The 17,600-nt window shown below is 43.3% G+C and overlaps 1 protein-coding gene and 1 long non-coding RNA gene across 3 annotated transcripts; one reads left to right on the top strand and one right to left on the bottom strand.

Annotated features, from left to right (window-relative positions):
• Nucleotides 1–205: 205 nt before the first annotated feature.
• Nucleotides 206–16,559, bottom strand: LOC309489740 (ELAV-like protein 2). The gene is made up of 3 exons (XM_082158596.1): nt 16,496–16,559; nt 12,668–12,851; nt 206–379 (listed from the first exon to the last, which is right to left on the bottom strand). Exons 2-3 carry the CDS (start codon nt 12,837–12,839, stop codon nt 228–230), a joined length of 324 nt encoding a protein of 107 aa, XP_082014722.1. The 5' UTR covers nt 12,840–12,851; nt 16,496–16,559; the 3' UTR covers nt 206–227.
• LOC309492690 lies at nt 5,603–7,320 on the top strand. 2 transcript variants are annotated; one of them, XR_014203657.1, is made up of 3 exons: nt 5,603–6,235; nt 6,616–6,725; nt 7,287–7,320. It is a non-coding gene; the product is annotated as an uncharacterized lncRNA (long non-coding RNA). The 2 variants fall into 2 exon arrangements; XR_014203658.1 differs by lacking the exon at nt 7,287–7,320 and having other exon boundaries at nt 5,603–5,917; nt 6,159–6,235; nt 6,616–7,276.
• Nucleotides 16,560–17,600: the final 1,041 nt, after the last annotated feature.

Below are 17,600 nucleotides of genomic sequence, written 5' to 3'. Positions count from 1 at the left end.
AGACACCTGGGCAACACACACACACACACACACACACGACGGGCATGCATGTGTGTGTGTGTGAGACAGACAGACACCTGGGCAACACACACACACACACACACACACGACGGGCATGCGTTGTGTGTGAGACAGACAGACACCTGGGCAACACACACACACACACACACACGACGGGCATGCGTGTGTGTGAGACAGACAGACACCTGCGCAACACACACACACTCTCATGCGGGACGGGCACGTGTGTGTGTGTGAGACAGGACGGGTCTTACCTTGATGGTTTTGGCCTGCAGTTTGAGTCCGTTTAAAATATTTATGGCTTTTTCTGCATCTTTGGGCTCCACATAGTTCACAAACCCGTAACCCAGACTCTGACCTACACACACACACACACACACACACATTATGGATCTGAAGCTGACATGATGACATCAGCTCACTAGCTACAGGGTCATTCATCAGGTCATGTGACTGTTTGAACTCATTTATGTCAGTGACTCAAAGAGTATTTTTAGGCAAGGATTCATACTATCTTTCACAGATGAGTGCGTTCATATCATATCACGACATTTCAGGCAAAACCACGACGGTTATGGAGCAGTAAACACTAGCACTAGCCAAACTTACATTAGTGAAAACGTTTTTTGAGGCTCCTTGAAGACTCAGTCAGAACAAAGAAACAAATGAAAAGTAATAGGACAAATAAATATAATAGAACAAAGATGAAATAAATTAACAGTGCTTTAAAATGTTCCTGTAAGTCTAACAGTGGTACTGGCCTGGGGTGCCATCTGCTGGACGGGGCGCAAAATAAAAAATAAATAAATAAAAAGTTAATTAAATGTATGTATCTATTATGAAAGCTGCGCACACGCTGTACACTTTTACTGTGCACTGTCCACACACTGCTTGTATTTGTCCATTTCTTTTACAAGATTATACAATCCTAAAAAACGACTGAGTCACTCTGACAGGCAGCTGTCAAACTCACGCGCGTTGCTCAGCAACCAGGAGTGGCGCGAAAACATCTGACAGCTGGTTTTAGCGCTTTAAATGATGGCGTAAAAGTTGAACATGGACAGGTTACCACGGTAGTGGTAAAACTAAACTTTTTGTAGTTCTAAACTTTTCCTGGTTTAGATGAACACTATCTAAGGCTGCATCGAAAGGTAACTTTGCGTCTGCTGCCATGTTAGATCCATAGATATAAACAAACTGCTTCGGTGTGTCGCATAAAAAAAAAAAAGACTAAAAAAATATATATATTCAACGAGACAATAGATTTCTTATTCTATGGTACTACCTCCATTATATGGTGGTTATAAGTTTTGAGGTACAAAGCAGGGGTTTTATGTTCACGTTTGTTATAATTAAGGGTGTCACGATTTCGATTTTAAATCGAAATCGATCGAAATTAATGCTCAGTCTCGATTATCGAATCAAAAAATGGAATCGTCGATGCTGCCACGCCCCATATGTCACGTCAGCTCGGCTTGCCTGTAATAGGTAAAACTCCTTTTCTCGAGAATATTGAAGCCTTTATTTTAAAACGCATTGCAGCTGCACAGCGAGAGCATCATAGCTCGTATGAGCGAGCTGATTGGCTGTGCTGCGGCAACTGCACGAACCTATGGCGAGTAGGAGCGCTTGGCGCCCTGCCAACCTCGAGCGCGCCAATTTGGACGCGGCTGAAGTGTATGAAAAAACTCGCCAAAGGACTTTAGGTTTAAATCGACTGAAGCGAAGTACCTGATATGAGCGAAATAGCACGGCAAGGCAACGCAGTACTCGTTCCCTTATCTCTAAGGGAACCGAGGTTACGCAAGTAACCAAGTACCTTCCCTTACGAGAACGTTCTCTCGTACTGCGTTGCAAACGCTGTGGGAACCCAATTTAAAACGCTGTGCTATTCGCCTGTGACTGCTCTGAGGAGTCCAGGGAGCCCCGGGACTATAATAGGTTATATTGTTTAAGTTTCCAATTGACTGAAGATATAAGTTATTGTTACATTAAGTTGTTAATAAACGTTTTAAATTTGACAATGTAGTGTGTGGTACATTGCGAACAAAGGTCAGATATTATTATATTGCATAAAAGTCTAAAAATGGCATAGCTTGTGCTTTCAAAAAAAAAAAATCGAGAATCGAATCGAACCTTGACTTTAGAATCGAAAATGTAATCGAATCGAGGATTTGGAGAATCGTGACACCCTTAGTTATAATATTACATCATTTAATTAAGGTCCCGACGCTTCAGTTCAAACACACTGATCCCAGTTCATTTTACAGTTAGAAATTGCATGTCATTGTTTGCGCTGCGAGAAAGTGAAACTGAAAAGATTTAAAAAAATCAGCAGCTTAAACATTATTCATTATTCTCGCCTTGGGCACCAAATAACCTAGAGCCGGCCCTTAGATTGATTATTAATGACAGACGGCAGCAGGTTTATTAGGCTGCTGTCACTTTAAGAGCTGCACGAATACAGTACTGACGCACACACTTTATGATTTCTTATAGTCATGTTTGTGGTCTCTCTTATTTTGAAAATTGTATCGATTAGATGTTGCAGCTCTAGTCTTAAGTGAATGTAAACAGTTATATATATTATATATAACAAAATGCGTGTATCAGTATATTGGAGCCGTGCAGCTCCTAAAGTGACAGCAGCCTAATATTCCTGTTAATCACACAAAAGACATCATAATATTTATGCAATTTGTTTATTATATGTGTATAGTATGTTTTGTGTGTACTGTGAGTACTTTACTGTCTTATACTACTACTACTCACTGCTCTCGGCTGAGTAACGTTTGTAACTTTAACAAGGATTAATCTATATTTAATGTATGCGGTGTTAAAGCTGCGGTGTTAAAGCTGCGGTGCGGTGATAAAGCTGCGGTGCGGTGCGGTGTTAAAGCTGCGGTGCGGTGTTAAAGCTGCGGTGCGGTGTTAAAGCTGCGGTGCGGTGTTAAAGCTGCGGTGTTAAAGCTGCGGTGTTAAAGCTGCGGTGCGGTGTTAAAGCTGCGGTGCGGTGCGGTGTTAAAGCTGCGGTGTTAAAGCTGCGGTGCGGTGTTAAAGCTGCGGTGCGGTGATAAAGCTGCGGTGCGGTGCGGTGTTAAAGCTGCGGTGCGGTGCGGTGTTAAAGCTGCGGTGCGGTGCGGTGTTAAAGCTGCGGTGCGGTGTTAAAGCTGCGGTGCGGTGATAAAGCTGCGGTGCGGTGCGGTGTTAAAGCTGCGGTGCGGTGCGGTGTTAAAGCTGCGGTGCGGTGCGGTGTTAAAGCTGCGGTGCGGTGCGGTGTTAAAGCTGCGGTGCGGTGATAAAGCTGCGGTGCGGTGCGGTGTTAAAGCTGCGGTGCGGTGCGGTGTTAAAGCTGCGGTGCGGTGCGGTGTTAAAGCTGCGGTGCGGTGTTAAAGCTGCGGTGTTAAAGCTGCGGTGCGGTGTTAAAGCTGCGGTGCGGTGCGGTGTTAAAGCTGCGGTGCGGTGTTAAAGCTGCGGTGTTAAAGCTGCGGTGCGGTGCGGTGTTAAAGCTGCGGTGCGGTGCGGTGTTAAAGCTGCGGTGCGGTGCGGTGCGGTGATAAAGCTGCGGTGCGGTGATAAAGCTGCGGTGCGGTGCGGTGTTAAAGCTGCGGTGCGGTGCGGTGTTAAAGCTGCGGTGCGGTGCGGTGTTAAAGCTGCGGTGCGGTGCGGTGCGGTGATAAAGCTGCGGTGCGGTGCGGTGTTAAAGCTGCGGTGCGGTGCGGTGATAAAGCTGCGGTGCGGTGCGGTGTTAAAGCTGCGGTGCGGTGCGGTGTTAAAGCTGCGGTGCGGTGCGGTGATAAAGCTGCGCTGCGGTGTTAAAGCTGCGGTGCGGTGTTAAAGCTGCGGTGCGGTGATAAAGCTGCGGTGCGGTGCGGTGATAAAGCTGCGGTGCGGTGCGGTGATAAAGCTGCGGTGCGGTGCGGTGATAAAGCTGCGGTGCGGTGCGGTGTTAAAGCTGCGGTGCGGTGTTAAAGCTGCGGTGCGGTGTTAAAGCTGCGGTGCGGTGCGGTGATAAAGCTGCGGTGCGGTGTTAAAGCTGCGGTGCGGTGTTAAAGCTGCGGTGCGGTGCGGTGATAAAGCTGCGCTGCGGTGTTAAACCCAGCAAACACAGAACGTTCCCCTAACGTTCCCATATGGTTCCCATTTGGTTATTTTTTTGGGAACCAAATAAGAACGTTCTAGGAACGTTCTCTGTAGGTTATTTTTAGGTTTAATTTTTATAACCTAAAGAGAACGTTCTGGGAACGTTCCCTGCAGGTTGTTATTTAATAACCTAAAGAGAACCTTCACAGAACGTTCCCTGCAGGTTATTTTTAGGTTTTATTTTTATAACCTAAAGAGAACCTTCCCAGAACGTTCCCTGCAGGTTATTTTTAGGTTTAATTTTATAACCTAAAGAGAACGTTCTGGGAAGGTTCCCTGCAGGTTATTTTTAGGTTTAATTTTATAACCTAAAGAGAACCTTCACAGAAGATTCCCTGCAGGTTGTTATTTAATAACCTAAAGAGAACTTTCCCAGAACGTTTCCTGCAGGTTATTTTTAGGTTTTATTTTTATAACCTAAAGAGAACTTTCCCAGAACGTTCTCTGTAGGTTATTATTTTAATATCACTTAACAGGCAGATTACCAACTGACAACGTCGTCAGTACGGTCCCCTAAGGTTATAAGATAACCAACAACGTTCAGATCTATTCGCAATAACTTTTTATTAATGATATTTTAAATTATGTTATACATTTTAATTCTATATGTTTATTTAAATGCTGCGTGACTTTGAAGTGTTTTAATGCGCATGCGCGTAATCAAACACTGGAGCGCGCACGTGCGCTCCTCAGCAGATGGAAATCAGAAACGTCATCAACAACTGACAAACAACAAAACCCCCGTCTGTCGCTGTTGGTTTCACTGCTTTCAGGTAAGTTTAGTCAACAAAATCTCACAAATAATACACACAAACGTCCCTGACACATTTCTTACGTGTAATTGACACGCTTCTGTTGAATATTTACTTTAAAGAAATGGTTTTGTGTCTTTGAAAAAGTCCGTTAGCATCTAAGCTAACCGGTTTCAGAAGAGAACGTTAGGCCTAAGTTACGTTAAGTTAAGGTCTTATTTATGAAAGTTTGGGTTTTTAAACACATATTTAGTGTAGATAACAGTTTTTTATAGTTTTGCTGGTAATTTGTCAATGGGTGATTGGAAGTAAGCTAATTTATTTAACCTAAAAGAATGCACTGTATTGTTAACTTAATCAGTGACGTCACTTACCAATATTGCTAAAATGTGATTTCAGAATAGCGAGAGAGAAAAAAAATCCTCTACAACAAGGGGTGAGTTATTGTTTAATCATGATAATAATTCCATATGCATTTATTTCACAATATATTATCTTAAGATTTTTATATATTTATCTTTTCTGCATTTCACCTCTGTTCTAGCTTGGTTCCTTTTATTAAACCAATCCCATGTAATATTGTTGGCTCTGTGACAAATAGCTTGTTATGTTCCTAGATCATCATGCTGTGATGGCCTGCTGCACCCCCTGTCCAAGACAATCTCCATCTCCAATCAACCACCACCTCAAACATACAGTGCACTACTGTTCAAAGGTTTGGGGTCTGTAAGATTTATGCTTTTGAAATAAGTCTCACATTTTAAAATCATTAACCCCAGGGTTTTTCAGTGAGATTGTCCTTGAGAAGCCTGTAGGCTAAATAATCAGCTAAATAATAGGCGACTAATACAATATTATAATGGTCATAGTTATAATAATAATTCATTTAACTATTATGATAACATGATATCCTGATCATTAGTATATTTTATTTTATTTCTTTAGGTCTGTTTTGAATTATGTTGGCCAATGAGACTGACACCATACTGTCCAACTCAAAGGTATTTATGTATTTGTATGTTTTTTTTTATTGATCAATACTGAAATTCTTTGTACTTTTAAATGCTGAATGTGGTTCAGGGGGTCGACAACTTTAGGCAGTTATTTTTCACAGATATCTTGGGCAGCTGTGGCTCATACTCTTAGCCTTTACAAATGTTTGAATTGATATCCCCAATGCAATATCAGGGGGTAAATATATCATTAGAGTTCTTAAAGTTATGTCTTTACTCTTGTTACCAGATATAATCCCTATTGTTTGGCCCTGTGATTCTTCAGGACAAGACCTTGATGCCATCCATAGTCAGTAGATGAAGAAGGTGAGTTTAGCCAAATTCAGTTCTCTTTCCCTTTCTTTTGAGCTTAAACGGACACGTGCACGCAAAATGCGTGTCATTTATATTAGGTCTGCGCATTCGTCTTAAAGGGACAGTAGCCTAACGTACCCGCAGCTGTTTGTGTCGCCAATGGTGATCAAACATCAAAAGAGAAAATGACTTGTAGCTTTAGCAAAGATACATTTAATTAATTTATAGTTATTTTATTTTTACAGTGAAGACTTATTTTACATTTTGATAATTCAATTTCTGTACCTGATGTTTTCAGATTTAACTGAAAAACAATGCACTGCTTATTTCAACTGTATTTTTCTTCTATTGTATTTATCTATGCTTGTTATCTATTGTAATTTTCTATGCAGGTTCACTCCTCTACAAAATCCCCCCAATAGGGGTTATGCGGAGCGCCCAGCGGTCGAACCGGAAGAGGTCTAAGCATTTCTGCTTTTCACTTCTGTACACATCTGCAGCGGTAGGTGATCTCGGTTTACTGTTCATTTTCGCTTATTACACTAAAATTCTTATTTCTGTTTTAATTAAAATGTCACGAATGCTAAAATATCAGAAAAGGGAACATCCGAACAGCAGTTTTTGTTGTGTGCCGATCTGCTCTATGTCGGGGAAAATGAGTAGTACAGAAGTACAAATGGGTTCTGTACTCATAAAGTGACATCAACATTCGCGTCAGCAGTAGCATTCGCCATCAGGCAAATGTTATTTAAATAAACTCCTGATGTACTTACAAACTTTCCAATGCCTGGTTTAATGAGTACAGAACCTATTTGTACTACTGTAGAAGTTTGGTACCATTCTGGCCATTATTAGTGGGGTAATTTACCAGATACAAACCTGGAGCCGCGCATGCACTAAACCATACGGCTGATATCTCTAAATAAACTCTACATTTTTCAATATTGTGCAGCCCTAATATTGAGCATATCTTAAAGTGAACTTGGAATGATAATTTGTGATACCAGATGAGATGTATGTATGATAGATTTTGAACTGTAATATTTTTAATTTTTTTTTTCAGGTTTTCTGGGATCCCAGCGGAAGGCATCAAGGCAAATACACGATACCAGCAGGGCTCGTGCTCTCATATCTCCTACAGCTTGTGACACACAATCCCACCTCACTCTTTTCATTTGCTCAGGATGAATTTTAATGCCATTACAGGGCTTGAATTTTGGTATGGGATTGTGTGTACATGTAACGCGTTGTCTTTTTATTTTCTTGTTAAATTTGCAGATGGTTTTGGGAGTTTAAATGTTTTGAGCGGAGTGAAGATTGGCACATTCATGTATATTGTATATAAATGAAGACTTTTTCAATTTTGTTCTAAGTTATAGGCTACAGTTTGCAAAAAGATAGTTTTAATTAAAATGTTTGTGCAGTTTTATTTATTGAAATATTTTCATGTTTGAAATATTAAATGTAAATTACTGTTCCTGAATACATTTTGCTAACGCTGTTTTTGATTACTTATTTTAGGTTGATAATTAAACAATGAATCAACAAAAACATGGATTGTGTGCTGATTTATTTATTTAATACAAACTGATTGATTTACTTATTAATTATAGTTTCTGTAAATTCATTTTATTGTAATATATTCATAGGATTTTTAAGTGTTTGAACAATAAACAATGTAGAATATGTTGTTTGTAGACCTATAATTTGTGTACAGGCATATCAGGATGTGTAGACGTTAGGAGAACCTTCCGAGAACGTTCCGAGAACCTTCCGGGAACGTTCCGAGAACCTTTCGGCAACGTTCCAGGAACGTTCCCCTAACCTATAGGGAACGTTCTATTAACGTAAAGAAAACTTTCCTGGCTAACCAATAGGGAACGTTCTTGGGAACATTCCGGGAACGTTCTGGGAACCAAAAACTAACGTTCCCAGAACGTTCCCAGAACATAAAATTGTTAGCTGGGAAGCTGCGGTGTTAAAGCTGCGGTGTTAAAGCTGCGGTGTTAAATAGGGCTGGTCCGAATACCATTTTTTGAGCTTCGAAGCTTCGGTAGTAATGAACATCGAATATTCAAAGCTTCGGAGAGAGGGTGCTGAACATATTCTTCTCTCTAATAAAGGCAGTATTCTCTATGTGTCTGTCTGTCCGTTTGCATTTTGATTATTTCGAGAACCGTTCATCCAATCGACTTCACAAGGGAGTGCAGTGTTGCATTTGGTGCAATATAGATGGACACGCGAGACACGACACATTCAGAATTAATAAACTTTTAGTAAACTACAGAACAGCGCGAGCGGGAAGCGGCGCACCTCACGCGGGCAGGGCTTATGCTCCGAGAACGGACACTGCACTAGTGATATAAAACAAACACACAAAGACACAACAGGTCTGTTAAATTAAGCAATACTTTTAAGGTAGTCTAATATTTTTCTGACTAACAAATTACTGCCACAGTAAAGGGTAGATTTAAATAAAGAAAAACTAAATTTAAATAAAGAAAAAACAAAATTTAAATAAAGAAAAAACAAAATTTAAATAAAGAAAAACGAAATTAAGTTAAATCAAAAACGAGATTAAACACTCCCGTTGCTGTAACACTTTTAGGCGTTTGTTCTATTTCTAGCATGCACGCGTTTTCCGCGTGGCTTGAGCAGGCAGTGTGCAAACTCCAACCTGTTAACATGGGAGCCGAAATAAAAACGGACACGCCACGCAGCTGAGACGCTCACGCCACGCAGCCATTGTGTCGCCGGCCTTATTCAAGCGCGAATGAGAACCGTTTCGCGGGGGATCCCAGGTGTGCCAAAAAAAAAAAAAAAAATTTCTCATCGAATACCAACCCACCGTACGAATATTCGATTATTCGGGTCCAGCCCTAGTGTTAGGCTGCAGTGTTACAGCTGCGGTGTTACAGCTGCGGTGTGTGAAAGCTGCGGTGTGAACGATGAGGTGTGAAAGCTGCGGTGTGAACGATGAGGTGTGAAAGCTGCGGTGTGAACGATGAGGTGTGTGAAAGCTGCGGTGTGTGAAAGCTGCGGTGTGAACGATGAGGTGTGAAAGCTGCGGTGTGAACGATGAGGTGTGAAAGCTGCGGTGTGAACGATGAGGTGTGTGAAAGCTGCGGTGTGTGAAAGCTGCGGTGTGTGAAAGCTGCGGTGTGTGAAAGCTGCGGTGTGAGAAAGCTGCGGTGTGAATGATGAGGTGTGAAAGCTGCGGTGTGAACGATGAGGTGTGTGAAAGCTGCGGTGTGTGAAAGCTGCGGTGTGAACGATGAGGTGTGAAAGCTGCGGTGTGAACGATGAGGTGTGAAAGCTGCGGTGTGTGAAAGCTGCGGTGTGTGAAAGCTGCGGTGTGAACGATGAGGTGTGAAAGCTGCGGTGTGTGAAAGCTGCAGTGTGTGAAAGCTGCGGTGTGTGAAAGCTGCGGTGTGTGAAAGCTGCGGTGTGTGAAAGCTGCGGTGTGAACGATGCGGTGTGAACGATGAGGTGTGAAAGCTGCGGTGTGTGAAAGCTGCGGTGTGAAAGCTGCGGTGAGAACGATGAGGTGTGAAAGCTGCGGTGTGAAAGCTGCGGTGAGAACGATGAGGTGTGAAAGCTGCGGTGTGAACGATGCGGTGTGAACGATGCGGTGTGAAAGCTGCGGTGTGAACGATGAGGTGTGAAAGCTGCGGTGTGTGAAAGCTGCGGTGTGAAAGCTGCGGTGTGAAAGCTGCGGTGTGAACGATGAGGTGTGAACGATGAGGTGTGAAAGCTGCGGTGTGTGAAAGCTGCGGTGTGAACGATGCGGTGTGAAAGCTGCGGTGTGTGAAAGCTGCGGTGTGTGAAAGCTGCGGTGTGTGAAAGCTGCGGTGTGTGAAAGCTGCGGTGTGTGAAAGCTGCGGTGTGTGAACGATGAGGTGTGAAAGCTGCGGTGTGTGAAAGCTGCGGTGTGTGAAAGCTGCGGTGTGTGAAAGCTGCGGTGTGTGAAAGCTGCGGTGTGTGAAAGCTGCGGTGTGTGAAAGCTGCGGTGTGTGAAAGCTGCGGTGTGTGAAAGCTGCGGTGTGTGAAAGCTGCGGTGTGAAAGCTGCGGTGTGAACGATGAGGTGTGAAAGCTGCGGTGTGAACGATGAGGTGTGTGAAAGCTGCGGTGTGTGAAAGCTGCGGTGTGTGAAAGCTGCGGTGTGTGAAAGCTGCGGTGTGAATGATGAGGTGTGAAAGCTGCGGTGTGAACGATGAGGTGTGTGAAAGCTGCGGTGTGTGAAAGCTGCGGTGTGAACGATGAGGTGTGAAAGCTGCGGTGTGAACGATGAGGTGTGAAAGCTGCGGTGTGAACGATGAGGTGTGAACGATGAGGTGTGAACGATGAGGTGTGAAAGCTGCGGTGTGTGAAAGCTGCGGTGTGTGAAAGCTGCGGTGTGTGAAAGCTGCGGTGTGAACGATGAGGTGTGAAAGCTGCGGTGTGAACGATGAGGTGTGTGAAAGCTGCGGTGTGTGAAAGCTGCGGTGTGAACGATGAGGTGTGAACGATGAGGTGTGAAAGCTGCGGTGTGTGAAAGCTGCGGTGTGTGAAAGCTGCGGTGTGTGAAAGCTGCGGTGTGTGAAAGCTGCGGTGTGTGAAAGCTGCAGCTGCGGTGTGTGAAAGCTGCGGTGTGTGAAAGCTGCGGTGTGAACGATGCGGTGTGAACGATGAGGTGTGAAAGCTGCGGTGTGTGAAAGCTGCGGTGTGAAAGCTGCGGTGAGAACGATGAGGTGTGAAAGCTGCGGTGTGAAAGCTGCGGTGTGAAAGCTGCGGTGAGAACGATGAGGTGTGAAAGCTGCGGTGTGAACGATGAGGTGTGAAAGCTGCGGTGTGAACGATGCGGTGTGAACGATGCGGTGTGAAAGCTGCGGTGTGAACGATGAGGTGTGAAAGCTGCGGTGTGTGAAAGCTGCGGTGTGAAAGCTGCGGTGTGAAAGCTGCGGTGTGAACGATGAGGTGTGAAAGCTGCGGTGTGTGAAAGCTGCGGTGTGAACGATGCGGTGTGAAAGCTGCGGTGTGTCTGCGGTGTGTGAAAGCTGCGGTGTGTGAAAGCTGCGGTGTGTGAAAGCTGCGGTGTGTGAAAGCTGCGGTGTGTGAAAGCTGCGGTGTGTGAACGATGAGGTGTGAAAGCTGCGGTGTGTGAAAGCTGCGGTGTGTGAAAGCTGCGGTGTGTGAAAGCTGCGGTGTGTGAAAGCTGCGGTGTGTGAAAGCTGCGGTGTGTGAAAGCTGCGGTGTGAACGATGAGGTGTGAAAGCTGCGGTGTGTGAAAGCTGCGGTGTGTGAAAGCTGCGGTGTGTGAAAGCTGCGGTGTGTGAAAGCTGCGGTGTGTGAAAGCTGCGGTGTGAACGATGAGGTGTGAAAGCTGCGGTGTGTGAAAGCTGCGGTGTGTGAAAGCTGCGGTGTGAAAGCTGCGGTGTGAACGATGAGGTGTGAACGATGAGGTGTGTGAAAGCTGCGGTGTGAACGATGAGGTGTGTGAAAGCTGCGGTGTGAACGATGAGGTGTGAAAGCTGCGGTGTGTGAAAGCTGCGGTGTGTGAAAGCTGCGGTGTGAACGATGAGGTGTGAAAGCTGCGGTGTGAACGATGAGGTGTGAAAGCTGCGGTGTGAACGATGAGGTGTGAAAGCTGCGGTGTGAACGATGAGGTGTGAAAGCTGCGGTGTGTGAAAGCTGCGGTGTGTGAAAGCTGCGGTGTGTGAAAGCTGCGGTGTGTGAAAGCTGCGGTGTGTGAAAGCTGCGGTGTGTGAAAGCTGCGGTGTGTGAAAGCTGAGGTGTGAACGATGAGGTGTGAACGATGAGGTGTGAACGATGAGGTGTGTGAACGATGAGGTGTGTGAACGATGAGGTGTGTGAAAGCTGAGGTGTGAACGATGAGGTGTGAACGATGAGGTGTGTGAAAGCTGAGGTGTGAACGATGAGGTGTGAACGATGAGGTGTGAACGATGAGGTGTGTGAACGATGAGGTGTGAAAGCTGCGGTGTGTGAAAGCTGCGGTGTGTGAAAGCTGAGGTGTGAACGATGAGGTGTGAACGATGAGGTGTGTGAACGATGAGGTGTGTGAACGATGAGGTGTGAACGATGAGGTGTGTGAAAGCTGCGGTGTGAACGATGAGGTGTGAACGATGAGGTGTGAAAGCTGCGGTGTGAACGATGAGGTGTGAACGATGAGGTGTGAACGATGAGGTGTGAACGATGAGGTGTGAACGTTGAGGTGTGAACGATGAGGTGTGAACGATGAGGTGTGAACGATGAGGTGTGAACGATGAGGTGTGAACGATGAGGTGTGAACGATGAGGTGTGAACGATGAGGTGTGAACGATGAGGTGTGAACGATGAGGTGTGAACGTTGAGGTGTGAACGATGAGGTGTGAACGATGAGGTGTGAACGATGAGGTGTGAACGATGAGGTGTGAACGATGAGGTGTGAACGACGAGAGACGCACCGGTGATCTTGTCCCGCACGATCTTGCAGGACTCGATGTCGCCGATGCTGCCGAACAGACTCTTCAGCTCGTCCGGCGACATGTTCTGCGGCAGGTAGTTCACGATCAGGTTGGTTTTGCTGTCGTCTACGGGTGACGTGCAGATCGACTCGTCACACACCTGCGTCTCCATGGCGACGGTCACCTGTGACCAAAACAGGAAGTAACATCAGATTAACCATTCAAACATGACCTCGTCACGCGCCACGTTTGAAGATCGGAGAAACGAGATTAGAGAACTCAATCAGAGATGATTTTCAGCAAAAAACAAGTTGTGAAATGCGAAACTATTCATTTTAAAATGACCAACAGGAGAGTGTGTGAACAACAGGAGAGTGTGTGAACAACAGGAGAGTGTGTGAACAACAGGAGAGTGTGTGAACAACAGGAGAGTGTGTGAGGAGGCACATTTCCTTTAGCTCAATACCGTCGCTTCACACTGTAAAACAGGATTTCTTATGCCGAAAACACTAACGGACAGTAAAAGACCAAAGTTGGGATTTTAAGAAACATTCAAATGAAGATCACGGCGATTAATCAGAAAGAGCATTATTTACCCAGCTAAAGATAATGGTTTAATCAAGCACAATAACATAGATATGAAAGTAAAACATACAAACTAGCCTAAAGATTTAAGATTTCAGTTATTAGCTTTTAATTGAAATTATGAAAACAGGTTTTTAGTTTCATTAAACGGCTCTATGAAACACCAGCTGATCCACAACACTAACACCACACACACATAACACATGCTGTTGTATAGTTGTAGACTCAGTGTGTACTGACTGTAGAAGCTACTGCTAACTCACATAGACAACAACTGCTGAGAACACTGTGTGTGCCGCCCAGGCCGAGCGCACTCGACCACGCTGAGTGAACGATTCAATGACTCACTCATAAAGACTGGATGAATCAGAGTTTTTGAATGAATGATTCAATGACAAAAAAAAATTCAGTCTCTTGTCGCCACCTACTGGTGTAACGATGTAATGACAGTCTTTATTTGAAGCATCAAGTTTCTTTCAAAAGGTGATTTGGTGTTTGTTGATCGTTACTGTAGACATCAGTGTTTATGTCTGAACTATACACTTTTATCCCAGTACTTCTGCTATAATATGAATGACTAAGACATAATATTGATACTGTGAGGTCGTACAGTACAGCGGCTCTCTCTGGATCAGAAAACAGATCTGGACGTTCGCTGTGATCGTAAGCGATTATCAGCCGATAGCGATAATTCTTTATATTTGAAAGCCGATAACCTTAAATCCAAATTTTTATATCGTTTTTGAGAGCCTGATTACAAAAACAAAAGTCTCATTAAAAGCCATGCACACGATTATAATGTTCTCATGATAATTATGTGCAGCCGATAAGACACTTTACTGTATTTTCTTTTAAGTGATTCCAATCATATTTTAAGCAATTCATAAACATCATGTTGAACAGTGCGCATCTGAAGTGTGTCAGCTGAAGGAAATACATTATCAGCTTTAATATATCGGACACATTCTCACATCAGGCCGATCACATTAAAAATGTACATCGACGGGGTCGAATGTGACAATGTGCGACTTATGTTCAAAGTGAAATTATACTGAAGTCGTTACATTTCGTACAAAATACCACCTGATATTGATAGATCACACTTATGAGTTCTTGACCACCAAAAAAAAATAAAAATAATTATATATATATATATCTGTCGTAAACATGATCTCTTAAGTTTTCCTGAATAAAACTTTCACCCCTGCTCTCCTCCTACTCAGTTTATGTGTGTATGTCATAGGCGTAATTCTATGGGGGGACAGGGGGACACGTCCCCCCCAATATTCAAAGAAGGACAATTTGTCCCCCCCAATATTTGATCATACTGTATGATTATGCGGGCAATATCGATGTGATTGCAAATATGTCTTTCTTTCCAGCTCCGAAAATATAAAATCCCGGCCGGTCCATTTCCCAAATCCATTCGACTGACAATAACAAAACCTATTTCTCCTGAAATCCATGTCATGTTTTCCCTATACCTTTAGTAGCTCGTGCACCGTCAGTGAGTTAGGAAAAACCAAACAGAAGAAGAGTTAGGAGCGCGAAATCTGACAGAGCAGGTGACGGCGGTGTCGTCTCACATGGTGAAATCTCATATGGCAGGTGACGGCGCCACGGCGGTGTCCTCGCAGAGAAACCGAAGTACAGTTGTAAATTTATGTTTCCATTTATGGGTATTGCCAGAGTTTTTCCTGCATAAAGAATTATAAGGCGGCTGCCTCCGTCAAATTTCGTGCCGCCTCCGGCTCTCGACAAAACTCGGACAGACAGTCACATGGTCAGATACACTTTCCCCACCGTGATGGTTCTGTTGCGGTTATAAAAATATTTAAAATAATCTAATTTAATACAGTTATAATTTTTCAATGTAAATTATTTAATTTGATTGGTAACAGCCTAGTGTCTTATTATTTTAATTGGATATATTTATCAAATTTAAGAATTTGAAATGAAAGATGGAGCATACAGTTAATAAAATTAGGGGGGGAAATGCCCTTTATAAAGGCACAAAAAATTATTCTGAGTGTTTTCAAACAGTGATGTAATGAAAAATTGACAATTTTAAGTTTGAAGGGAGTAAAGCCTCTGTTTAGGCTATTAAGGAAATATAATTTTGCCAAAAGAAGAACTTTTATTTTAAATAAATGTTCATTTTAAATCAGCCTGTCAGTGTGATATGTTACCATATTATCATGCTTAACACTAAGAATTTGAATAATTGTAATGTGATGATCAGATGCAGATATCTAAATCAGAGAATATCATAGGTTCGGGCGGTTTGCGGGTGGATTATTTATTTTTAACAGTGGATTCGGGTGACTCAAAGTGCACCAGATTAATGAATTTACCTTTAAAATGTACAAAATTTTCTTCCGGGGGAGCATGCCCCCGGACCCCCCTAGAGGTACCAAGTACACAGCTGTCCCCCCCAATGTGTGATTGACAATTTCGCCCTTGGTGTATGTACGTACATACATACACACATACATACATACACACACACACACACACACACACACACACACACACACACACGTATATAAAAAGACCATTAATATTCACGCAAAATAACGGGACTCAAACCTCTTAACTTTGAAACGCCTTTTTCTGAAACTTCAAAATAGTATGACGTGACGTTCCTTCCTTTGATGAAATCACGTGACGTTCCTTCGTTTGATGACGTCACGTGACGTGGAGTTTGACACGCGTTTAGAGCCACTGATTCACAACGAAAGATTCGTAAACGAGTCGAAGCTTCATGAATCAGTGTTTGGAAAGCTTCACGAACTCCAGCATCGGCAGGGTTAGAAACACAGCGTCTGTTAAGAGTTCACCACAACCACAACTACAGATAAATACACCACAGGAAAACATCGGGTGAATAGAGATTCACAAGTTAACTCGGCTAAATCTGTCAGACAGATACACACACACACACACACACACACACACACACACACACACACACACACGATTACACAGGTAAGGTAACTCAGGTGTATAAACAGGTAAACGGGGAGCTGAACTCGTGCTTTCCTCAGAATCGACACGTGCAGTAACTGTAGAAATACAGTGTAAATGTACATTATAAAACTAACGACTGAAACATTAAACACTGCCAGTTCTCACAAACAAATCTGATTAAACAGCTTTTTTCATTTAGCGAGGAAACACTTATATCCATCATATCAAAAAGAAGCCCAATGTAGAAATAGATTAAATAAATCGCTTTATTACCTGATGTGGGATTATATCACCGGTGTGCACTGATCAGCGCGCGCGCACGGTAAAGGTGGGCGATGGCGGGAAACTGCGGCTCTAAGAAGACTGGCATGTGAACGAGCCAATCATGGAGTCTCGTTACGATTCCCTCACACGCTATTGGGCGATGTGAAGCGCGAGGGCGGAACCTACGTGAACCAGCAGGTGCGGCGGATCAGGTGTGATGAGGACTGGGTTCAGGGTCATTTACTAAAAAGGAAAAGTTTTTTCTTTTTCTTTGCGTTTTCGCGTAGGCCTACACACGCGACGCTGTCAAAACGATTCCGTTCACATATCCGCGGAAATATTTTTCTGCCAGGCCAGTAGGTGGCGATGGCGAGGCCACTGTAAAGAAACACTGGTACGCGACTATAGACTTTAAACATTTACATTTTTTTTATGCAAATATATGAAAGGACTCGCATATAGAAACAGATTCAATTGCTTTCTTATTATTTGAATGATAAATAGTATAATAATAATAATAATAATAATACATAGGTCTTATAGCGCTTTTCAAGGAACTCAAAGACGCTTTACAAATGAAAACAAACAAACAAAGACGAGAGTGCTATTATAGATTGTAGGCGAGCTGAAACAGGTGAGTTTTGAGCAGTTTTTTGTAGGTGGTCAGTGAGTCCGAGTTTCTGATGTGGATGGGGAGTGAGTTCCAAAGGGTGGGGGCAGCGATGGCGAAGGCTCGGTCCCCCAAAGTTCGGTGCGTTGATTTGGTGATGGGTTTGGGAAATAGTCTTCATATATGGGTGATTCTTAGACTATGGGCACTTTTATGTACTTATGTCATATTTTTAAAAATACATATAATTTTGGACAAATTCCTCTTTCTTTTTCAAACTAACAATAAAACCTCGTTAAAAACTTTTTACTACCTTTCTATTATGATTTTTTCATACTTTTCAACCTCCTAATAGGTGTCAAAATCACTGTTCTCTTACGAGAGTACTCTCGTGTTGCGTAAGCTAGCTTACGCTACGGGAAAATCCCTTTTCTCGAGAATACTGAAGCCAAAAAATTATCCTTAATTTTGCATTAATTTAAAACGCATTGCTGCATAAGCAGA

This window comes from Leuciscus leuciscus, assembly GCF_965113295.1.
Source record: "Leuciscus leuciscus genome assembly, chromosome: 2".
NCBI classification, from domain to species: Eukaryota; Metazoa; Chordata; class Actinopteri; order Cypriniformes; family Leuciscidae; genus Leuciscus; species Leuciscus leuciscus.
The sequence above is the reverse complement of the archived record's forward strand: the minus strand, read 5'-3'. Positions and strand labels throughout refer to the sequence as shown.